The sequence below is a fragment of the Chrysemys picta genome, chromosome 4, assembly GCF_011386835.1.
Source record: "Chrysemys picta bellii isolate R12L10 chromosome 4, ASM1138683v2, whole genome shotgun sequence".
NCBI classification, from domain to species: domain Eukaryota; kingdom Metazoa; phylum Chordata; order Testudines; family Emydidae; genus Chrysemys; species Chrysemys picta.
In genome coordinates, this window is record NC_088794.1 from 112,576,533 (window position 1) to 112,601,997 (window position 25,465).

A 25,465-nucleotide genomic window follows, 5' to 3' on the forward strand; every position below is an offset into this window, starting at 1 on the left:
GAGACAAACCACCCTGTTACAGAACAGTATGGAGAGGTAATTTGAGTTCTCCTATTCACCCTGTCTCAAAATGCAAGAAAAGGGGGACAGCCAATTAAATTAAAAGACAAAAAATTTAAAACATCGAATGAAGTATTTTTTACACAATGCATAATTAACCAGTGGAACTCATTGCTACAAGATGCCACTGAGGCCAAAAGCTAAGCAGGATTCAAAAAAGGATCAGATATGTATATGGATAATGAGATCATCAACAGTTACATTAGACAGCATAAATCCTTGTAAAGACTTATGCTCACATGCTTTACGATATAAGGCACCCACTAAGAGCCTGTCTACAGTGGGGAAATTTTGATTTTTAAAATGATTCAATTGAACGGATTTTTACACACTTTTTTTGTAGTGTAGACCTGGCTTTAGGTGGTTTGAAGTGTCCTGGTTTGTTTTCATTCAATTAGTTTCCAGACTACTTGAAAGTGGTTTAATAAAAATGGGCAGCCCTAGACCAACTAAAACTGTGTCTATGCTAGGGTTCTAATTAGTTCTAGAATCGGATTTAAATTAACTGGTTTCAAAACAAATTAGAAAATTTCCCGAGCACAAACAGGCAGGTAAAGACACTTCCCACATTGGCAGCATATTCTGTTACAGAGCATCTTGCACCTTCCTCTGACTCATCTGGGGTATGGGCCTCTGTTGGAGACAAGATACTGGAGTAGATGGAGCACTGCTCCCAGCAACTCCTTAACTCATAACAGTTCAATTGCTTTTATCTGTTTTATAGGCAACAGGGAGCAGCTAATAGGAAAATGTGTATATGGGAACCAGAAACCACCAGCGTCCAGTTCTTACCACTCAGCAGCCATGGGCAGAAAAGATGCTTCATCTGGTGTCTAGCTCCTACTCCCAAGCACAGGAGATTCTTTGCCTGGTGTCAGGCCCCAAGCCCTAAAGAGCCCTGCTCGTAGGATATGTTTCAGCTGTTGCCCAGTCCCTGCCACAGCAGAGACCCAGGCAGAGGAAGTATTTTACCAACAGCTGTTCACTGCCTCGGTTGAAGATGCTCCACCCAAAGAATATGGAGATCTTCTACCACAGATGATGAGGAAAAAGAAGAGCATGGATATTTCTGTGTCTGTAACAAGTACCAGGCACATGGGAAAAAGGAGACATACACATTATGGTGAATGATGGAGATGCAGAGCGAAATTCTGGCTCCTCTGAAGTCAATGACAAAACTCCCATTGACTTCAGTGAAGCCAGGATTTGACACTCTGGTTTAATGGATGTCAGTGGAAAATGATGGGATCATTCTCAATAAATAAACTAATGAGTACTACTCAGTACCTCCCTAGCTCCTTACTAAACACTGTACTGACATTAAATAATATTTAAAACCCCACCAGTGGGGCAGGCAAGTATTACAATGGACTAACAACTACTAATGGGAAACATTCTGAAATGCATGTAAAAATGTTATATTCCATCACCCTCCTTGTATCTTGTGTATCCTAATGAATAGTTACAAAAATCAATAAAATGCTATTTAAAGAAAAAATATATCCAATGGGACATCTCGGTTATCCTAAGACTAGCAAGAAATCTCATAAGTACGTATTTGAAAAATATTACATATAAAGGACAACACGAGAGCCATAGATTCAAAGATTTTAAGACCAGAAGTGACCATTTAGACTGACCACCTGATTAGCATAGGCCACACAGCCTTACCCAATAATTTCTTCACAAAGCCCATATCTTGTATGTGAGCTACAGCATATCTTTTAAAAAGAAATCCAGTCTTGATTTAAAGACTTTGGGTGATGGAGAATCATCTCATCTCTAAGTAAGTTGTTTCAATGACTAATTACAATCACACTTAAAAAATCACACCTTTTTTCTAGTCTGAATCTGTCAAGTTTCAGTTTCTAACCACTGGATCTCAGATAACAGTATACTCTATTTGTTGATACAACAGGTAAGTTTTTATTCTGGACATAATAGCCCCATTATATCCTACATTCATAAGTAACGATAACCCATCACTGAATGATAATGATCACACCAACGGTTTTATTTTGTCTCGTGTCTTTCATACAAAAAGGATCCCAAATGCATCACAGAATTAAATGAGGGAAGAGTTAAAATAAAAGTGCAGCATGAGAGAGATGAAGAATTTTAGGCAAAGTGGAAAATCTTTTTTTTCACATGATATTTGAAAAGAGATGGATAGGAGATGAGGTGGAAAGATACAGGGAGGCCATTTCTTTGGAAAGAGAAGCAAAGGACAAAGCTCTCATGCCAAGCGAGTTGAGATTGCGTGAAGTCAGAGGAGACTGGTGGTATCAGAGCAGATGGACGAGTGGAAGTGGAGGGGAGCAGAGGGAGATAGGGTCTGTGAAGCTGGCTGGAGCAAATCCACAGGAGGTTTTGTAAACAAAGAGCAGGGCAATTTTGAACCAGATGCTGAAATAAATGAGATTGAGTGGGAATTGCGTGAGGGAGGGGGTGATCTAGTCATGCTTCTTTGCAAGTGTGAGGAAGTGGTAGCAGCTCTGTGTGCACATTGGACATCTAGGACTTTGGGTATCCATAGTTAAGAAAGCAGCTTTAGTGAGAGGAGTCAAGGCACTAGAGCACATGGCCAGTACTGTGGATGGGATAAGGTGGGTTTGCTGACAGAGCCTGTGGGAGAAGAAGGCAAGTTTAGAGTTGGGGACAATGCTCAAGTTACAGACAGAGGGGGCAAATCATAGGAATGTAGGGCTAGGACAGACTTCAAGAGGTCACCTAGTCCAGACCTCTGTTGAGGCAGGACCGAATAAACATAGACCCTTCCGGACAGGTGTTTGTCTAACATGTTCTTACAATCCTCCAATGACAGGGATTCCATAGCCTCCCTTGGAAGCCTATTCCAGTGCTTAACTATCCTTATAGTTAGAAAGTGTTTCCTAATATCTAACCTAAATCTCCCTTGCTGCAGATTAAGCTGATTATTAGTTCTTCTGTCTTCAGTGGACATGGAGAACAATTGATCACTGTCCCCTTTATACCAACCCTTAGCATATTTGAAGACTGTTATCAGGTCCCCTTTCAGTCTTCTTTTCTCAAAACTAAACATGCCCAGTTTTTTTAACCTTTCCTCATAAGTCAGGTTTACTAAATTCTTTATCATTTTTGTTGCTGTCCTTTGGACTGTCTCCAACTTGTCCACATCTTTCTTAAAGTGTGGTGATCAGAACTGGACATGCACTCCAGCTGAGGCCTCCCCAGTGCCGAGTACAGTGGAACAATTACTTCTTGTGTCTTACATTCAATGCTCCTGTTAATACAGCCTAGAATAATATTTGCCTTTTTCATAACTACATCACATAATTGGCTCATATTCAATTTGTTATCCCCTATAATCACCAAATCCTTTTCTGCAGTACACTGCCTAGCCAGTTATCCCTCATTTTGTAGTTGTGCATTTGATTTTTTAATTCCTAAGTGTAGTAATTTGCATTTGTCTTTATTTGATTTCATCTGGTTGATTTCAGACCAATTCTCCAATATATCAAGGTCCTTTTAAATTCTAATCATGTCCTCCAAAGAGCTTGCACCCTTTCAGCTTGGTGTCATCTGCAAATTTTATAAGCATACTTTCTATTTCATTATCCAAGTCATTAATTAAAACATTTAATAAAAACAGACCAAGACAGACAGACCCCATGTGGAACCCCACTTGATACAGTCCTCCTCGTTTGACAGTGAACCATTGATAGTTACCCTTTGAGTACAGTTTTTCAACCTGTTGTGCACTCACTTTATAGTAGTTTCATTTAGACCACATTTCCCTAGTTTACTTATGAGAATGTCATATGGGATTGTGTCAAAAGCCTTACTAAAAATCAAGCTATAATCACATCTACTGCTTCCCCCCCGATTCCACTAGGCCAGTAATCTTGTCAAAGAAGGAAATTAGGTTGGTTTGGCATGATTTGTGCTAGACAAATCCATGTTGGCTGTTACTTATCACCCTATTATTCTCTAGGTGCTTACAAACTGATTACTTAATAATTTTTTCCAATATATTTCCAGGTATCAAGGTTAGACTGGTTTATAATTTCCCAGGTCCTCTTTGATCCCCCCGCCCCTTTTAAATACTGGTACTATGTGTGCCTGTCTCCAGTCCTCTGGGATCTCACACATCATCCGTGATTTCTCAAAAATAATAGCTAACAGTTCAGAGATTGCTTCAGCTAGTTCCTTAAGTACCCTAGGATTAATTTAATCAGGTCCTGCATACTTTAATAAAGCTAACTTATCTAAATATTCTTGTGATGCAGTGGCTGCCCCACACTGGCAGAAAAGGGGTTTAAAGCAGCCCTGGGAGGCTGTGGGGGAGGCAGCCAATCAGAGAAGGACTGAAGGGAGCAGCCAATCAGGGCCATGCAGGCCCATATAAAAAGGGAGCTGTAGGGGGGAGGAAGGTAGTTCTTGGCTGTGAGCCCAGGGAGGAAGGACTGTGTCTTTGGAGGGCTAAGAGAACCATCAGCACCCTGGACAGAGCAGTGCTGCTAGCAGAACCGGGGGAGTGAGAGACAGCTCCTGGCTGGCTGCTGGGGTTTGCAGGCTGAGGCCCTGAGGCAAGGGCAAAGAGGATGCTGGTGCCATGAGGAAGTGGCTAGACAATTTGCTGTAGCAGTCACTAAGGGAAGTGGCTGAACAGTGGACTGCAGGTCCCCTAGAAGGGGAGACCACAGTATGTGGTACAGCTGGGAGCGCTGTGTCACTGAAAAGAACACTGTGGTCCTTGGAGAGATGTGGGTCCAAGAGCAGGAGTGACGGTGGCGAGGCACCACCAGAGGAGGGTGTACTTGCAAACTGAGCTAATTCCCAAAACAGCCATTGGAAGGTGCCATAGTGGTGAGTGAACCATTACAATTCTTTAACCTGTTCTTTCCCTATTCTGCCTTGTGTTCCTTCCCCCTTGGTTGTTAATATTAATTGTGTTAAGCATCTGGTCACAATTAACCTTTTATGGCAAGAGTGAAACAAAATATGCATGAAACATCTCAGGCTTCTTGGTGGTGGTCATTAATAGCTCACTTTCCCTGCTAAGTAGTTGATCTACTCTTTCCTTTGTCTTTCTCTTGCTTCTAATGTATTTATAAAACATCTTCTTATTGCCTTTTATGTGCCTTTCTAGGTGTAACTCATTTTGTGCCTTAACCTTTCTGATTTTGTCCCTACATGCTTGAGCTATCTTTGATACTCCTCCTTAGCAATTTGTCCATGTTTCTACTTTTTATAGGATTCCTTTTTGATTTTCAGGTCATTAAAGAGCTCCTGATGTAGTTGTATTGTCCTCTTACTATTATTCCTACCTTTTCTTCACATCAGGATAGTTTGTTTGTGCTGTAATTGTCTTTTGAGAAACTGCCAGTTCTCCTGAATGCCTTTTCCTCTTAATTTTCTTCCCATTGGACCTTACCTAACTCTTCTCTGAGTTTGTTAAAGTTGGATTTTTTGAAGTCCACTGTCCTTATTCTGCTGTTCTCACTCTTTCCTTTCCTTAGTATTATGAAGCCCATCATTTCATGATCACTTTCACCCAGGTTGCTTTCCACCTTCAGATTTGCAACCAATTCCTCACTTAGTCAGAATCAAGTATAAAATAGCTGCCTCCCTGGTTGCTCTCACCTGCCCCCTTTGAAATAATAAGTTGTCACCAGGACTTTCCAAGAATTTATTGGACATTTTGTGTTTTGTTGTGTTACTTTTCCAATGGATATCTGTATAGTTAAAGTGCCCCATTGCTACCAGGTTTTGTATCTAGGATATTTCTATTGCTTGTTGTAGAAATGCCTCATCCACCTCCTCCTCATTCTGAAATGGAAGATCTGAGTCTGGGAAACTTGAGGAGGTGGAGCTAGGCCTGAGGAGGTGCCTCTCCCAAAGAGAAAAACTTGTGTCCTTGAGACATTCAGCTGTGGGAAGTTGAGAAGAAGCCAAAAGTCCATTTGGTCAAGACAGGGTACAAGGGTGAATCACAGAAGGTGTCAAACTATGTATAGCCAACTGTCCTCAGCAGAGAAATGATGGCACAATAAAAGCCAGAGAGAAGCTGATGGAGGTGCATAGAAATTTGAAGACAATCAAGAACTGAGCCTTGTGGAACTCCACAGAAGAGGTGATCTTAGCACAATATAGGTGTCACCACTAGAGATGTACAAAGAGTATGATAACTAGGAAGACAACTCTGGCTCCCTTCTATGGAGGCAAGGCCAGGAGACTGGGAAGTTCCCAAAGTATCTAAGGAGAAATAGAAAGGGAAGAAGAAGGGGAAAGATGGCATTATATGCTAATAGTAATTACTAAGTCAGTGAAATGCAACTTGATGAGAGGATGTGGTGATGAAGTATTTGGAGAAAGGCAATCAAAAGGAAAAAGCAAAGCCCCTGCAATGGCTATTTCCAAGAATTCCAGTGCCCACCCAATTTCTGTATTGGCACCCCCACTCTCTTACTCTATTCCCAGCAATTCCTCATCTACGGAGGTTGGAGGAGGGTGAGAATGAAAAATCTCTGGCCCAACTTTCAAGCAGCTTGAAACTACCAGATATTATTCTTATGGGGCAATTTAGCTACCAAGACATCTGTTTACCATCCACCTCCATATCCCAGGGATTTTGTTGCTGGGCTAGATGAGCTCCTTTATTGTTTTTACAATGACCCCACTTGTGTGAGCAACGGGATTGGAACCCAAGACCTCCAGTACTCACAGCATAGGCATCTATTACTTGGGCAAAAGAAGTAATTTTGTTAACATAGCAACTGTAGGAGATGAGCCACTTGAGGGGGATAAAGACCCACTCTCAGGCAGTGTGGGCTACATTTGGAATCCTCAATTATACTAAAAATGCCAAGTCAATAATTACTTTTGCTTGTTTGCCAAAGTTTTTGGACATTGTGGCATCTATGGACTTTACCCATGCTATGAGTGGATCTCTTCTGAGGTTTGGGTCTGGAGAGGTATGTAATGGGGACTAACGGTCCTTTGAGGCCCTCTTGGGGTAGCACCAAAACCTTGACTCACTCCTCCCCACTGGCATCTCTGGCAAGAGGCTCGGCTGAGCCAACTTGTGGCTTGGCATTTTGGGGATTAATTTCCAGTCAAATTTCAGAGGAAGCTCAGGGAAGCCCACCCAGCTAGGAGCTAATTAAGTGCAGCTGAGCCTATTTAGGTTGAACACCTTAGAGGAAGAGTGGAACCTCTGAAGGAAGAAAGCCCGAGGGGGATTGTGATTGCTAGAAGCCAGTGATGGACAAACAGAAATGACCCTTAATGGTTTGTTCTTTTTGTTTTATATGTTTGAAGGACTGGATAGACAGACGGGTGCTAGAGACCTTTCTCCATCTGGATTAACCTAGACCCCTGCAGTGAAGCCTCCTCCAGAAAGGGGGATTCTGTTTTCTAACCTGAGTCACAATGAATTGTCTCTGTCTCCCGCTCTCTTTTGTTGTTCTGCCCTTGGCCCTACAACAGGTGTCTGGTAGCTATCTGGAGTTCATGGTCACATGACTAGCTGGTGCAGTTGGAGGTCAAAGCAACCCAAATACAATCCAGTGTTGCAACCAGAAAAGCTGTGTGTTTTGTCTCTAGAGGCTTCTGTATGACACAATTCCAGGAAAGCCTGAGAATAAGCTAATCCATCAGGATGGGATCTTGAAAGCTTAGTGGAGACCTCTGGTAACTGGCTGTCCTCAGCCACTGAATTCTTACCTGTTAAAGATACAATCTTGCTGGGTCTTCCCATGGCTAACAGTTGAATCCAGGGAAATGAAATGACAGGGAAGGAGCCTTGCATGCTCAGAAAACCCAGTTGGGTCTGGCTTATCAGAGGGTTAGAACATAGACAAACCTCTGATTTGTTATAGATGTAGCAAAGAATTGGTCAGTGGAGGTGTTCAGAGTGGTGAAGTCTGGTGCACATGCTGTCCACCTCCTACCCCATTATTTATTACATTTTAATTTGTATTGCCACTTGAGGTCAAAATGGCTTTCCATGTCTTTGCCCTGCATGCCTCTTTCTACAACCTCTCAGAAAATAGCATATTTGTTAGGAACTGACAACGCATCTGTGAGCTGAGCGGTTACCCTGTTGGCACAGTCAGCTTGTAAAATAAGGAAAATGCAAGTGGCATTGGGATCATATATGGATAATGGTGGATATGTCTTTTAATTTGTATTTATAATTATTTAACATTTTATAATTTTGGATTTAGTTTGAAATTGTATTGGAATACTTTTTGTTGTTTGCACATTGGCCCAAGGCTAAATTGCTATTAATAAACTAAACTTGGACACTCTCTTCCCTGAAGGCTCATTGTTTAAATGATGTGAACAACTTCCATCTTTGCTAAGAAATTAGTTGCATTACAGTCAGCTGTGGGTTGCTCCAGAAGGGGGACTGAAGATTACATGTCCCGCACCTCGGCAATGTTGCCTGAGGGGTCATGGAAAGATGTCTGAACACGCTGTATCTGGACAGCACCACTTAACAGTCATTGCCTGCAAGGCTTCTCCAGATTCTTTACTTGCAGATAAAAGCTATTCTCCCTTAGTAGAACCCTTACGGAAGGTGCAACATTCTCCACCCACACCAGCATCTCTTATGCTAGGAGTATTGTTTCAAATTCATCTTGTCCTGGGGGAGAAACTCACCCCTAGCTATGCAGAGGGTCCTAAGGATGCCTAGATCCCACTCCATTTCATGGGATTTGTCTATGGTCGGTGCCTCCTTTTTTGGAGGACAGCAGAAACATGCCAAAGGCTTGACCTCTGCTAAGAAACCAGGGGTTGACACTCTGGAGCTACCCAACTATCTACCCTGTGTTGGGGAAGGTTGTGGCTGAGTTGCTTAAAGGTGCATCTTCTAGTGACTTTCTGTGATGGGCCTCAGTAGGTTGTAGCCAGTGCAGGAAACAAAGACCCTCTTTCACACAAACATTGGAGGTGCTTCAAGGCCTGTTAAAATATAAAGCGTTGAATGGCATAGGACTAGTCTAGCTGATGGGCTGTCAAGCTGATTTATATCCTAGCTTCTCTGTTTGGATGTTTGGGGTTGAAGCTGCTGGCAATCCTATGGCATAGTCCTAAGAAGGCAGAGTAGAACATCATGACTCTGGACTGTTGTCCCCTGGATATATGCCAGGGTAGAGCTGTGGCCTCCTGGGTGAGACACAGGAAGATTTAGCTTCTCTGTTTGTTCTCTCTCATGTGGTTGGGGTGAGTTGGGAGGGATGAGGCATATGGTAATTCTTCTGTTCTTGTGTCTGGGTTGTGGAGGGAGAGCCCTAACTTTTGGCTTACATGGGTTCTTGCTTGTTGAGAAATTGCATTCAGTTCTATTTTCCTAGATATACAGAAGTCTTTGTGCTTGGGGGCAGGAGGGGAGGTATCCTATAAATGTAATGCAATCACTGAAGATGTTCCTCCATTGAGGACCACTCTAAAGCCTAATAATCAGAATTCCTCCATGTGCAAGAGAAGCTGTTCTTCCCATTTCAGCCTGAAGTTGATAGCCATTTTCCCATTCTCAAACGATGTGAATAATAAGATGAAGAATGTGGGGAGGAGGTAAGGGAGATGGGCAAATGTGGTACTACTCTTCAGGAAGAAAAGAATGATTCTGTAGTAAAACCTTGGAGTAAATATCTCTGAGACCTCAGATATTTAATGAAAAGCTGGGATCTACTGAGGGTAAGAAGAGAAGGGACACTGCCCATGTAGTAGTGTTGAACTGTCATGCCTGTGTAGGTGAGGAGAAAGGCTAATGCCTCTGGGAGTGTGTGGTGGTGGGGGAAGAGGCACATATTCTCCACCAGCAGTTGCAACAGGTGTAGCACATGATCCCCTCTGCTGTTGTGAAGCTGGGGGGGGAGGGGGAAGGACTGGGCATGGCCACACATATTCACTTCAGGGCACTACGGCCTGCTGGTAATGCCAGCAAACCCCACCACCCTGTGTACTCTGAGGGTTGGCTTTGTACAACCAATTAGCTGCCTTGCTGGAAGTTCCCTTGGTGTAGAGGACACTACAGCTCTATGCTGTCCACTCCTGGTCCCTCTACCTGGCAAGGTGGTGTGGTCAGAGTGTTGTACTCTCTGGTGACTCTTGGCCAGCAGACTGATCCCTAGGTGACTATGACTGTCAGTGTAGCATTAAGGTTCTGCCTCAGAGCTCCACCAGGGAGGGGTGCCAAGACATGCCAGGGACCAAGCCAGCTCCAAGACTGGGGAACAGGAGTGTGGCTTAGAAACACTTTCCCTCCCAGTGTGCCACACAAAAGCCCCCAGGAGCTGACCCTGAGTGTTCAGGCTGTCACATTATGACTGTCCTCTCCGTGGGAGTGTTGGGTAAGGACAGGGGATTTCTGCACGGTCTCCCCTTCTTCCCACCAGTACATTGATGGCTGGTCCAGCACGACTTAGCCCTAAACACTGAAGTATAATGGAACTTTGAGCACTAGGCAGCATTCTGAGGGGAAGGAGGGAAAGCACTATAAAGAGCTAGTGCTGGCAGGAAATTGACCTCACTTTTCTATCTAAGTATAACAAAATAGACTAGCCTTTGCCTCAAGGATAGAAACAGTTGCCCCCTACTGCATGAGGAGTTCTGCTGCTCTTCACAAATCATAGCAATTTCAAGCTGTAGGGCCAGATTCTGAGTGGTGCCTCTGGGGCGGGGTGGTGGTAAAGATGGCTTTAAGCTACCTCTGTGTCTACTGAATTCTGGCACCCTGGCTGGCCCAAGTAAGAGCGGCTCCAGTGGCTGCTTTAATTTAGGCCAGTATTAAACAAGCTATAGGCTGCTCTGCTGGCTTGGAATAGCCAGTGTTGGCCACATTCCTTGCCATGCCTTTGGCTGGCTCTTACTCCGGGAGCTTCTGGGAGACTGTCTCCACTTGCTGTTTTTACACTCTCATGCCACTGGGGCAGTGTAAAAGAGGTAGACAGTAAGAGGCCCAATTCTCTTAATGTCTGATTCTCCAAATACAGCTCCCTCTTGCACATGTTTGGACTTCCTTTCTGCCTCCGACAAACCTACCTTCGCTTCTCCCCATCTCTCAAGTGCTGTTCCTTTTTAGTAAAAGTCATGGGTAGTGGTTTGTGTGTATTTTTGTTTTTCTCTTAAATCTTCAAGCTGGGGTGCAATTAACTCAAAATCAGGTGTAATCAAATTTTATCTCGATGTGCATCTTCCTTCTGTTCTCTAGAATGTATTGAAAAGCAGAATGGCCTATGTGATGACTGGGACTCACTAAAACATTTGTACTGTGACCCATAGTCTGTGTGGAAGAGTGTAAAGTAACCTAGCAGGCTACTCCACCTTGTCCCTTCTAGTTCAGTGAAATTAGAATCCCATCAAGTCCCCTTGGAAGGACTCTGGTGGGGGGAAGCAGAACAGGGAACCATATCTCAGAGGTGAAAATTTCCACCCAATAACTACCAAGGCAGTCTTCTAATGTGGCTGGAAAACATCCCACATCCGATGGGTGGTACTGCAACTGTTGACACTTGAGAGGTGTAATAATATTTGATGGGCATAAACCCCAAGAAGGAGGGGACCGTCAGCGTGACAAACAGGTTATACCTAAGAGGCATTGGATGAAATGTAGGCTTGACAACACGCGATCTTTTCTGAAATTGAAGTCTTTGACCAGGGCTCCTCCGAAGCCCAAGCACCAAGGAGGTGCTTTGTCTGCTGCCCAGTCTCCCTCCCTGAGGAGCCCTAGGCTTCGAGGTTGTGTGGGTCGTGCTCTGTCTGCACTTCTTACCTGCCCTCTTTGGGTCTAGGTGGGAAGGTGCAATCTTGGCAATGAATAGTTTGTATCTCCTCTGCTCTCAGCTGTACCTTAGGTCAAGGGAAACAACTTACTTCAGTCCCTACCTTACCTCTGTTCCATACAAGTTGGATAGCCCCTCACCTTTGTTGTTTACCTCAGAAATAATTAAGTAACCAAGAAGGCTAATTCCGCAGCATCTTCAGCTTCCCGCATTAATACCACTTTGTGTCTCTCCCTTCGGGGGTGTGACACACAGCGCCCGCCCGTCCGCCCGCCCGGGCCTTGGCAGGCTCAGAGGTATGTGCTCAGGCATTTCAACTTCCAGTCACTCTGATGCCTTCTTACAGCACTCCCAACCCACCACAACAACCCTTCCTGCCCCTATCCTCCCCCCCCCCCCCACACCTTCTAGCCGGCAGCCTCCCCGCAGCACACCTTCACTGTGGGCTCAGCAATGCCCCCTCCCCTCGGGCTGTGTGGGGCTGCCCCCATACTGCTCCTCGGTCCGCTTCTGCCCTCTGATCACCCCCCCCCCCCAGCAAAGGCGCTAGCAGCGGCGGTGGGGCGGTACGGCCCACCTGCCCCAGGTCGCTATTAGCAGGCGGCCTGATCCATGGCTTTTTGTTCGCTTATTTAAAACACCAGCTCCGAAGCCTGCACTTGGCAAATGCCCATAGCCGGCTGGCCCTGGCCTTGCCTTCCCCCTCCCGCTGTTGCCTGCTGCACCCACCTGTCAGGCCTTGTCCCCGGTCAGACCCCACGTTCTGCGGGCCAGCGGCTGGCTGGGGTCGCTGGGCAGCGCGCTGACATCAGTAATAACACCTGGCCCAGCTGATCGGCAGGGCCCCACTGCCCCCGACCTCCCCGCTTTGCCCTGCCAGGCTCCCTCCGTCCCGGGCGGCCCCCAGGTCCTTGCTGCCTCCGCCGGGTTCCCCATCTCCCGGGCTCCCCCTGGACCTCGTGTCCCAGGCCGCCTCCCCCCGGCCCCTCCGCTGCCTGTGCTGGAGCCTGCCGGCTTTTTGGAATTCCTAATCGCGGCTGGCCCCTGTGATTGGCTGCTCGGCTCTGACCCCACTTGGGCTCCAGGCTGGGCGGATAAAAGGGGCCTGAGCCGGGGGCTCCCGAGCATTCCCGGGAGCGGGCACTAGGGACCGGCCGGCCGCAGCATGACGGGCAAAGCGGGAGACGCGCTCACCCACAGCCTACCCAGCAAACCCAAACCCGACAGCGCGGCCAGTGCGCCTGGGGCCGGGGCCGCCGCTGGGGCCAAGCCCAGCTCCGGGCCCACCCCGCCCAGGTGCACCGGCTTCGGCATCCAGGAGATCCTGGGCTTGAACAAGGAGCCGTCCTCTCACCCCCGGGCTGCCCTGGACTCCCTGCCCGCCGGGCACCTGCTGGCGGCCCGCTCTGTGCTCAGCCCCGCCGGGGTAGGTGGCGTGAGCATGGGGCTCCTGGGGGCGGGCAGCATCCCCAGCTTCTACACCCAGCCCACTTTCCTGGAGGTGCTGTCCGACCCCCAGAGCGTCCACCTGCAGCCCCTGGCCCGGGCCCCCGGACCGCTGGACACCAGCCAGACGGCCAGCTCAGGTAGGCTCAGGCTGCTGCCCGGGGTGCCCCCCATAGCCGTGTCCGCTCCCCCCCGGGTCTCTGCCCCTCGATCGGAGGAGTTGGAGCCCGGGCGGCAGGGAAGCCCGGGCTGCCCCCCCCCCGGGGGGGGCTTTATTAAAATTCGTTCCAGCGCCAGGTGGATGGATTGGCGATGGGAAACCCCAGCCGGCGGGTGCCACATGGGGGGGTGGGGACTCGGGGGATGGGGGACGCCGTCCCCGCGGCTTCCCGGAGCCGGAGGGGCGCAGACCCCCGGGGCAGCGGAGCCCCTAACTCGTTTGCGGGGAATTGGGTGCCTCGCCGTCCGTTTGCTAGACGGCAGGATCCGCCCTGCCGCCTTCTCTGGAGCCCCGGACCCGGCCGGGCGCGCTTCACCCGCAGCTGCCCGGGGGAAAGTTAGTAAATATCGTAATAATTTCCTCCCCCGCTCCCCATACATACATATACACACACACCGCTTCCCGGCGGGGTCGCCCGCCCCCCTTTAACGCCCAGACAGCATCGCGAATACCCAGCGGGGATACCTACCGAGTGGGGGCCGGGCCGATTCCACCCGGCCGCCCCTCGGGCGAGCCCCGACGGTCCCTGCCCTATGACAGAACCGATTGTATCGAAATGCGGGTCCCGGCGCCCTGCACCAGCCGCTCCTGGGCGCGGAAGGGAGACCCCGAGCTGCCGGAACGACCCCCGGCCCGGGGGAACGAACAACCACCCCGGGCGGCGAATACAGGGAAGGAGCCGCCGGGCGGCTCCGGGATGCGCCCCGAGCCACGCCGGGAATCGGCCGGCGCCTCCCGGGTGAGCCGGACGGATTATCCCCCAGAGCCCGATTTCCCCCCGCGGCGGGGTCCCGGGGGATCTGGCGCAGCGCGGGGATTTCCCGCCCTCTCGGGGGTTTTGTTTTAAAGCCGCCTGGAATTAAAAACCAACGAAACTGGGTGAAATCGGGGCACAGGCGCGCAAAGAACCGGCCCTTCGGAGCACAAGGGGCCGAGCCCCGAGACTTCCCCCGCCGCGCCCCCGGACAGGCGCTCCAGGAGGGCTCTGCCTCGCCCGGCCGGCCCGGGGGCTGCCGCTGCGGGATCGCAACGAAATCCCCGCCGAACCAACGAAAAATAAAGCCAAATCCCAGGGAGAGGCAAAGCAAGGGCCGTCCCAGCCCCTGGCACCCCGCGCCGGGCAGGGAGCCTTTGGGCCGGCCCCGGGAGGGGGCGCCGGCAGCTTGGGGGCCTCTGCGGAGCTGGGAGAGGCGAGTCCCCGAGCCCGTCCTCAATCTGTGCCGCGTTTCTCTTCCCAGACTCCGAGGATGTTTCCTCCAGCGACAGGAAAATGTCCAAATCCTCCTTAAACCAGAGCAAGAAACGGAAGAAGAGACGGCACAGGTAGGAGAGAAGCCCGCTGCCCCCCTCCCCGCCTGCCCGGCTCCCCACCGGGCGAGCCCCCGCAGGGCTACCCTGGAGCCCCCCGCACCTTGTGGGCTCGCCTGCCTGCCTGCCCCCAGCAGCAGAATCTGCCCCAACCTTGGCTGGTATCTTTAGGCCTCTCGGAGCCGTATTTATTATTTCTATCCCCGAGGCCCTGTCGTGCTGGGCACTGCACAGAGGCACGGGATGGCGCAGCTCCTGCCCCCCAAAGATTTTCCAGCCTCGGGCCCCGATGGTGCAGTTGGGTCTGTGCATGCAGCACCTCGCGCTCACTTAGATCCAGCTGCTGCACGGGGGGCTTGCATTGAGACAAAATGCACTAATTCGGTGTAACAGGCGATTGAAGGGGCTAGGGATGAAGGATGAGGACAACAGCGGTAGGACTGTCTGGTTGCATGGATTTGCTGTGCCACGGATGGGTTTCAAATAAAAGGACGTTTTATTAAAAATATAAACAAACATGAATGCATGAGATCGGCAATCCCTAGTAGCCAGCCAAGGCCGCAAACTGGGTCCAACCCTACCTTCCACCTCTATTCCATTCCTGCCTCCCTCCTCTATATAGATCCACGCACCCTTCACATAAGAGCTAATTCAGCCCATAGGAACAGGGGCTCAGGTCTGAACTCCCCCGATAAAGGCGACAGGAGGGAGGAATCTATCTGAAGGGAACCTTCTGCTTTTTGCTCCCCAGTCAAAGGAAGCAGGATTTGGGGTTTGATTATGAATCGCAAGAAAATTACCCACATATGGCATTTGACTCCAGTTAAGATCCATCATATATTTGCTACTAGAGAGGCACTCTGTTGAAAGAGTTGCAGGGAACTGGGGGGGACACATTTGCACATGTGGTGGTTGTGCCCAAGAATTAGATGGTTTGGGGAGGAAATTAATAAAGATATCCATCTTATGACAAAATGCCGGCTTCCTAGAGATCCCCTAACCTGTTCTCTTCACCAGAGCATTAAGTATCTGCATTTTAAACAGAACGACAAATTAATTTTTTTAATTGTTGGCAGTGAGACTTTGTATTGCACATTATTGGAAATAGGTGACCCTTCCACCTATACAATTATGATATAGTAAAATATGGACTGTCCTAATAGGAAAGCTTTCCCGCCAAGTCCATAAACAAGAGAAGTGCCAAAAAGAGAGGATAAGTATTAAGACATTTGGTCGTCTTTACTAGTGGATTCAGAGGAGGAGGAGGAGGGCTCCCCAGCCAGCAAGGTTTTTTGAATAGTAATCTGATCCTGAATAAGTAATATACAATTTAGTATGTTAAAGTTTTATTGTAACTTTGTCATAATAAAAAGCTTGTTTATTTATTTTAAAAAGTTACCCTCGGGGATTTATTCCCTATGGCTCTGGATCCTTGAAACAAGGCTACTACTTTACTCAAAAGGTGCCTACAATTTTTAGGTATGCAGGTCCCAGAGGCACCAATAGTTTTTAAATATTTCCTAAAGTGACAAGCCATTTACCCCAGGGCCACTAGAAATGGGAATAGTCAGGTTATTAAAACTGGACTCTGCAATGCAGTAGAGCAATTTTAGCATCATTTATTAGGCAAATAGCAGTTTCTATCAATCACTTATTCATTATTAATAAAGTATTGAAGATATTCAACAAGAGGTAGAACAAGCTGCTAAGGCAGATGAGGGAAGATGGCTTGTTGGTTAAGGCACTTGCGTCACAGTTTAGAGATCTAGCTTCGGTTCCCAGCTCTGCCACAGACTATGTGAAATTTTGCCTCCCTATGTCTCTATTCCCCATCTGTAAAATGCAGCTAAAAATCACTGAGCCACACAAACATTAGACACTACAGTGATGGCTAGAAGTACCTAGCTTGATTCTGGGATTGCCATGGCCAGGGATAGTCAGGACAAAAGGAGGTGGAACAGCCATCTATCAGGGATGGTTTAGGGATAATTAAATCAATCCTGCCACAATTCAGGATGGGTGGATTAAAAGATACCCTAGTGAAAACCTAGCCAGGATGCTGTGCAGGAAGAGACTAAATATCCCAGGATGGGCTAGATTCCCTGCTAGAGGTTCCACCCCAATCCAGGGGGATTGACTAGTGACCTATGTGACGTACTTTCAAGTCAAACAATTCTATGGTTCCTCCCAGAGTAAATATGGACTCATTTCCTTTGTGAACTAGATTGGGCTGGAAGATGGGTGAGATCTCCATTAGGATTGGAGTAAGGATCACAATTGGATCAGGACTAGAGATGGATCAGGATACTGGAAACAAGATTTGCATTTGTTTATAATTTTCAATTTTGCATAGTAACAAACTTTTCATGTTAATGATTTTTTTTTAAATAAGAAAAGCTGAAAACTGCCAAATCTGTCTGCTGTATCTGGGCCAAGTGACAACTGGAGGAGGGATTATGTATTGTGGTAAAAAGGACTTGGACTAATCAGATGTTTAAAAAGGGAAAATATAGGATGAATTTCAGGATATATATTCAGCCAGTGAGCTGCACTGGGCTGTGGCATCCTCTCCTGATGATGGTAGAAGCCCCAAACACTTGAGGCATTTAAAAACTAGAGAATGTACAATAACAAATAATCCTGCACTGGGTCTGGAAGAGAAACCGGATGAGCTAATAGGTCTTTTTTCATCCTAGTGTCCATGATTCTACAAAAGCAGGAGCAGAATCCTTCTGAACACAGAGCAGATTTAGGAGTGAATTTAAATAAAGATCTGATTGCAGACTCGGTCCCCTGCATTCACAAGCCCCTCTTGTTAATAATGTTATTGATCTGGTAGAATCCTTAGGTTTTGAATGTTGGAAGGTAATTTTGAGACTGTTTCTGTTTGTGCTATTGGGAAGGCATAGGATCTTTTGAAATTCTCTAATTTATTTGAGTGAAATTTTTTTTTAAATTCTCTTTCGGGCACTGCATCTCCTGTCTTGTGGTTTGATTGTTTACTTTAAATGCAAATCAATTTTAAAAAGACCAACAAACATGAGAAAGCTGACTCTGTGTAGGCTGACCACACTTAGAAATTGTAGTTTCAAAAGGTTTGGATAGCCTGAGGTTCAGGGAGGATTTCTGGCACCAGGGAGGTGAAGAAGGTCTTGATACCTTACTTCCCCATTGCTAGAATCTCTTTGCATTCCCCTGGAGTTGTGCTCTCATCTGTCTCAGCTTCCAGCTGCTGATTTTTTTTCAATCCACCCATCCCAAGCTGAGAACTGGGCATATGGATGCAGGTTGGGACAATTGACCATTCAGGGCAGTCAGGAAGGATTTCCAATGATGGGTAATGGGGTAATGCAAATCAGAGGAAGGGAGGGATCCGCTAGTGGGAGATGGGTTTTTCGGGGTTCCTGTGTAGAAGTCGAGCAAGGGAACTGGCACTGGGCTCGTGGTTGGAGATTGCATGCATGTGGGGAGGAACTGGCTGGTGAAAGTAGTGAGGGCTGTGACAAAACTTTGGGGACTTGCTGAGGGTTAGGGATCTGAAGGGATTGGTTTGTTTGTAAGCAGGGAGAGGTGAGATGCTGAGAACAATGTCACTCCTCTCCTTGCCTCAGTGCAATCTTCTGGAGTGTCTGCGTGGCAAACATAAAGGGGACCGTAGTGCCCATAAATCAGGAAGTGGGGCCCTCTTTGAGGGGAAAAGAGACACTTCAATGTCTTTTGGAAGGAAATAATGTCTGAGATCTAATCTAGAGATTACGGTCATCTCAGTGATCCTGTTGGGGGAGAGAAACTGGAGGAGAGGCTGCCTAGAGGAGGAAGTAGTTGAAAAGGAAGGTGACTTGTGACTGTATAAGAACACAATGTCCTGGCACTTTCTGGGCTTTCTCTCAGCCAAGGGCCTGACCTTCTGTCCATAGAAAAACAGTAAAACACAATCTACATACATTATCCAGTTTCTGAGATTTTCTTTTCCCTGTTTCTCCGTCTTTGTGACTGTTCAGCTTTCTTTATATTCTGATCAATGAGTTTTATTCCCCTCAGGACAATCTTCACATCCTACCAACTGGAGGAGCTGGAAAAGGCCTTCAATGAGGCCCACTATCCTGATGTCTATGCCAGAGAGATGCTGGCCATGAAAACAGAACTGCCTGAAGACAGGATACAGGTAATCATACCTCTCTGGGCCCTAAGAGCAACCCTCTCATCCCTCCCTTCCCAAGCAGTGTTCACTCGCTCTCTCCCTCAGGAGAGGACACGGCAGCTTCCAGCACAGAAATGGTCACATCGCACTGAATAAAACTCCACTCCTCAGAACTGAAACCTCTAGGCCGTCATATTTTCTGTGCTTCTTTGCAAGCCTCTGTTAGGTGTATGGGTGTGGTGTTTTGGGTGTGCGGTTGCATTGTGTGCTGCTGTTAGTGTGTGTACTGTCCTGTTTTGTGTGTGTATTTGTTTTGTTAACTTCCATAGCACCTGCCACAAGGAGCCCAGGATAATGGATATATTTTACAATAGGCAGAATAGAAAAATAACCCCAAAATGAGGAGCTGCTGTACTGAAAGAGTCCAAAATGGTCAAAATGACCTGGATAGACATGCCTTGCAGCTCCCAAGAGTCTGTGTGGACATGGTTAAAGAGGAAACTCCATAGAGACCTGGCCCCTGAACTGAGAAATCCCTGATTCCAACCCAGTACAAATTGAAGCACTGACATGGGGAACAGCCAGTCTCTATTCTCTTGGAGGCGCATAGGAGGGCTAGATCTCATTGTCTGAGGGTGCCTCAGATTGCCTAGTGTAGTCCTGGATAAGATTGTATTATGAACTCAAGGATGGATGAGTTTCTAAATAAGGCATGTGTATGTGCCTTTTGTGTCCTCTGTGTCGAACTCTCCAAACAGGGACTTGTGGCTCCCCAGGAAAACCTTTTGGGGCTGATTTTCCATTGCACCCCTGCCTTCTTATTTCCCTCTGGCATTATATCCCTGTTAGATGGGGATTCCCTGGGTGGCATTGAACTGCCAGAACAGCTCTGTGTGTGTCAATGCCCTAGCACAGCCTTTGGTATAGGGCGTGTCAGGGTGCGGAGGGAAGGGGCGTGGTTGGAGAATGCTGTTCTCTGGCTATTCTGGGCTGGCAGACAGCCCATAGGGGCGCATTGCGGCCAGAATAGAAGCTAGAAAATACTTATGACTGCTGCAACTAATGTCAGAGGCAGTGTAGGACCCTGACATCCTGAGAATGTGGGGATCACAAAGGTAGCTTAAAGCCACCTCTGCTTTCCCTTCTCCCCTACCCCCCGCTCCTGGTTCCTGCACAAAGCTCAGGAAAAAAGCGGCAAAGTATGGAGCCCTTTGGCTTCCCTGCATGTGCTGATACAGAGTGAAGCTTCTGGGCTTGCAGGGTTGAAACTTGGCCTTGTTCCCCTGCATACCTGTGGCAGCTGCTTCTCTAGCTGATGCAGCTCGGCTGCTCTGTGAAGGGCTTGGCCTGGGTTCCTCTTTGTGCCACAGTAAACTGCACGTTTTCTTACTGGTCCCCTCATTCTGTCAACTTGCCCCCTTGACTCAAATCTGCTCTTTCAGTCTGTGCCTCTTTCAGTGCCGCTTCCCTGCACTCAGGGGACCAACACGTCATTACGTGGCTGTTTCTTCAGCACTGGTAGACTGCCCATTCCACGGGTTCACAACAACCTTAGAGAACTCTCAAGGATACAGTACCGATGCTGTACATTACTGAGGTATAAACTGGGGAGGGGGGAGTGGCAGAGGAAAGGGAGGAATGGAGAGAGTTTCCCAAACCAAACAGTTTCACTTTTTTACTTTGCAACACACATCTTCCCTCACCAAATGCTTGTGCTAATCAAACATACCATGTTGATAAAATCAAGTCCCAATCCTTCTATTGTGCTGGCATGACTCCTGGTGACCTCACTGCTGTTATCCTAAGCACTGATTTCCAGCAGGCCTGAGACATAATTAATTGGCTCCTTACCTGACATAGGAATGCCTAGAATAAGGTCTCTTGTTCCTTGTATTCCACGTTGGGATTTCACTGATGCTTCTATCAAGAAAGAATTAGATGGAGAGCCAGTTAGATACCTCTGGCTTTCTGGGATGTCGTCTCTCTGTGAATCAGGGTATAAGAGGCCTGTGGGGAGATAAACATTGCTTGCATTCATCATCTGGAGCTAGAGTAGAAAGACTATTCTTTGATTTCCCACAGACGGGCCTTCACCCTTTGTCTGTCTGGGAATGAACCTTAGCCGTGGACAAAACCAGACTATTGAAATCTAGAGACGCCATTTACCAATCACGTCAGGCTGATAGGCTGGGATTGACCAATATATTCATGTGCTGCAGGTCAAGGTTGCATGTGTAATGTCAATATCTGGGTCATTTTTGTGATGATTTGAGCCAATGTTTTCATCTGTCTTATTTAGTAGCTGAATAGCGCTTGACAATTATTTCTTTCACAGAATTGCTATTTATATTTTACTCTGTTACTATCCAGTGAGAAACTGTTTGGCAACTTCTGTGCCACAACTTGTCATTGTTGTGGTTTGCCTACTCAACGGGAACTGGACTAGACCCATCTAGTAGGAGCTATAGACTCTGTAACGGGCATAATAAGCATCAGCACCGGTCTCCCAGGGGGAAGTGATTGTTAGTGAAACTGGGATGGTATGGGAAATGATAGCTTTTCATGGCATTATTGTATGGGGAATATGAGCATCTCGGGCCAGGACAGAGATCCCAGAATCCCATAAGAGACTCCTAAGAGATACTGAAGGAAAAGAGCAGGCTGCCTCCAAGGGGTCAGTACAGGATTGCTCCTTATTGTATATTTTCTAGTGTTTCCGTGGCTGCTCTTTCGTGTTATAAGCCTCCCCACATATCAGGAAGATGATGCTAATGCTTGAAAGTGCTCCTTGATATTTAGCTTCAATACCCCCTTTTAAAACTTTATCCAGTTACTCTCCTTTGTACCAGTCTGAATAATCTCTATCTCACCAGCCTTGAGATTTACACCCTCTAAATAGTGGTACACTGTTAACCTGTTCTCCTCTCCCCACCAACCTCTACTCTCCAACCTTTAGTCATTGCTTATCCAAGCTATAATATCTTTTTTAATCATTCCTCATAAATCAGTCTCTCCAACCCCTTAATCAATTGGTTGCTCTTCTCTGAACTCTCTCCAATTTGTCAGCCTTTCTGGTAACAGGGGATCAAGAGCCTACTGGAATATACCAAATGAGTTTACACCAGTGCTGTATAGTGAGGGACAGCTACCTTCCTGCGTCCTTCTGCACATCTCTCCCCAAACTAGTGTTGGCCTGGTTTTGATTCCACATCACATTGCAAACTCCTATCTGTCTAGTGGCTGTCTGCTATCGCTCCTAAGTCTCCTTTGGCCATTCCTGCCTCCCAGTTTTCCCTCTTCCACTCAGTATTTTTGGTTTCAAATTATCTTTTCACTTAACATATTAGCTATATTTTTTTCCTAAACGGAATCTCTCCATATTCCCTGGCCATGTTTCTAATCTTTCCAGGGCCCTCTATATTTCTCTGCCCTCATGGGATTTGCAGCTCCTCCCAATTTAGTACCATCTGTGAATTTCATTAACATGCTGTTCACTCCCTCTTCTAGATCATTAATAAAGAAGTTATATAAGACTGACTCCTAATGCCAACCCCTGCACATTCCCACTGTACCCGTCTTGCATATTGCAATTTATTACTATCCTTTGTTTTCATGTATCGGTTTAGTTTTTGGAGGTCACAAGCAGAGACCAATATTAAAATACTTACAGAAGTAAATGGAAAAACTGAAATAGAGTGATGTATAAGAACAATTCACACAAGCAATACCTGTAGCAAAGCACCATGTGTTCTTAACGGGTATCAAATACTGATAGTTTCTGGTTTTGATACATTATACTGCACCAACTGGAGCGGTGTGGAGCCCTCCCGGCAGGCGGCGCGGCGGTCGGGGCTGCATGGCGAGTGCCCCGCTGATGCCCTGGCCACCCCCCTTTCTCTCTCCCCCCATTCCCTCCCTTTCACCCCCCCGGCCCTGATTACAGCAGATAAAAATTAGACTGTGTAGGAGAAGAGATGTATTCAAATGGGGAATCTAGGATTTGTGGTTCCACAGGGATCCAGTGCTGTTTGGAAGGGCATGGGCAGTATCTGCACTATTCTCATAATGGATCCAACAGTGCTGCTAGACAGTTAAGTTGTGAAACTCCAAACCACCGATGGATTATTATTTTTTTTTTGGATACAGAATTATAAAGATTTTTTTTTATCTGCCACCTGTCAAAATACATTTTAATATCACCCTGCAGTTGTTAAAGAAGTTTGTGAGATTGGGTCTGGAAGAATTGGGGGAAAGTAATTAATCACAGGGGGATGAAGAGGGGAGTTCATACTAATAATGTTTATTCAGGAAAATAGAGGTTAAGTGTATTCTAGTTATGCAGGACTCTTTTCTAAAGTGGGGGCTAAAGGATGATAATTCAACTTGAAAAGGTCTAAAGAATCTCTGGCTACATGGACTCCAATACCCAATTCTAATGTTCCAATGTCTAACTGAGTTGGAGCCCATGAGCCCATGAGAATGGGCTATAGGGGGTCTCTTAGGAGGTGAAACACAGAACCTGGGGGATGATTGTTATCCCTGATTTTTTTCCACCTGGAAATAGTTACTGGAATTAATCCTTTTGAGCTAGAGGAGCCATAATAAAAGAAAATGACAAGTGGCAGCACATTTAATTTATTGAAGGCCAAGTTTTTGGACTCATAACCATTATTAAAGATCATGGCTGTTGAGGTCTGGTACGATTACCGTACCAAAGTAAGGAATTTTGGTCCCAATCCTATCACTCAAGGCTAGAAATGAGGACTGACCACTCAATGCAATCAATGGCCTTTCTGGAATCTAAGGATGGAATTGCTGCAGAAATATGCAATTCATTCTGCTACCTTAAGGAATATTAATATTATGAGATCCTCTCTTGCCTGTGTAAGTACCATGTGATTGGTAAAGACCAGACCAGGACGAAATTCTTCCTGCTTGCTAAAACTTGGGATGATTTTATGCCCTTATCGAAGGGTAAAATAGGCCAACCTAAGGCACAAATGCAAGTTATGGTTGAACACATAGTTGGAGGTAAACTGCCAGGGTATACAGAGCAGTTTCAGGTATCAGCTAATTGGGAACCAGCATTTTTGTTAAAGAATTTTATAAAATAAAATAGTCTGTTCATCAGGGCTGGGGGCTTTGCCATGAGGTACTTTTGAAATAGCCTGTTCTATCTCCTCAAAAGAGAGATTATCTTCCAATAACTCATGGGGCACGTCTGGGCAGTGAAATCTCAGATAAGTGTTCGTTAACTTCATACACTTCTAAAAGCAGAGAGGAAGTGCACAAGTGAGATAAAAGTAAGCAGATATATGGATTAGTAACTATATTATTTTGAGTATTTCTCAAGGCACTTGGTGTTTCTCGGCACTTGTGTTTTAATTGGTATGTAAGGAGTTCTCTGCTTTACCACTTCTTGCGTAAAATGCTTGTTTAGTTCTAAATTCATATTCATTTTTTTCAACTGAGTTGTTTAGCCCTTGCTGTAATGGGGTGTTTGTTTTCATTCCCCTTGGCTTATGGTCCTTCAGACAGTTTTCAGTGCACACACTCATGCTTGTATCCAAACTAATTATTATTCTAGCACTGCCAGAAATGTTAGTTGCTGTATGGGCATACAGGAAAATGTGAACCCTGCTCCAAAGAGTTGAGTTAAAAACAGCTGAATTGTGAGGAGGAGAAGTGATATAGTAGGCAAGAAAAAATGGAGTGTCTGGAATACCTCTTCTTAGTGCCATATATTTTTCACTTTTATTATGTAAACTATCCCTGACTATCCCTATATCTAGTCATTAATAGCTGGTTAGTTTCTTGTAGACATTGCAGTGGAAGTGAGTCTTGGGAAGGAATTAAATGAGAAGGTGGACCCACTTGAGTGGCATTCCACGTGCAAGGGGTTGTGCTAACGAAAGCATGGGCATGTCCAGCTAAAACGAATTAAAATTTTGTGACTCTTGGTTCTCAAGGGCTTCATTAAACTGCAGATGCATTCAATCCACTGACTTCCTTCAGCCACAAATTAATGTTCGGAACTAATTTTTTTTTAGTGTGTTTTTTACATATTGCGTTGCTTCTTGTTGTTTGTGGCTCTACCTACTTGATGTTAAGAGCCAACTCAAAGTAAGAGGCAACACACCCACACCAAGGAGCAGGGAATGAACTGTGAGTCAGCATTCAGAGTAGTAGCCGTGTTAGTCTGTATCAGCAAAAAATGTGGCACCTTAGAGACTAACAAATTTATTTGGGCATAAGCTTTCATGGGCTAAAACCCACTTCATCAGACGCATGCAGTGGAAAATACAGTATGCAGATATATATACACAGAGAACATGAAAAAATGGGTGTTGCCATACCAACTATAAAAAGACTAGTCAATTAAGGTGGGCTATTATCAGCAGGAGAGAAAAAAACTTTTGTAGTGATAATCAGGATGGCCCATTTCCAACAGTTGACAAGAAGGTGTGAGTAACAGTAAGGGAAAAATTAGCATGGGGAGATAGTTTTTACTTTGTG

General features: G+C 46.4%; 2 protein-coding genes across 4 annotated transcripts in view; both read left to right on the plus strand.

Annotated features, from left to right (window-relative positions):
* Positions 1 to 25,465, plus strand: part of BBOF1 (basal body orientation factor 1) — a 1,057,902-nt gene that overhangs the window by 180,589 nt on the left and 851,848 nt on the right. The gene's annotated exons all lie outside the window — the stretch shown is intronic.
* Positions 12,841 to 25,465, plus strand: part of VSX2 (visual system homeobox 2) — a 44,303-nt gene continuing 31,678 nt past the window's right edge. Inside the window, exons 1-3 of one of the 2 annotated variants that reach the window (XM_065593341.1) lie at positions 12,841 to 13,420; positions 14,739 to 14,823; positions 18,850 to 18,973. In XM_065593341.1, coding sequence (XP_065449413.1) covers positions 13,000 to 13,420; positions 14,739 to 14,823; positions 18,850 to 18,973 — 630 coding nt within the window. In that variant the 5' untranslated portion in view covers positions 12,841 to 12,999. The remainder of the gene's footprint in view (positions 13,421 to 14,738; positions 14,824 to 18,849; positions 18,974 to 25,465) is intronic. The other variant, XM_005301672.4, reaches the window with a different exon arrangement.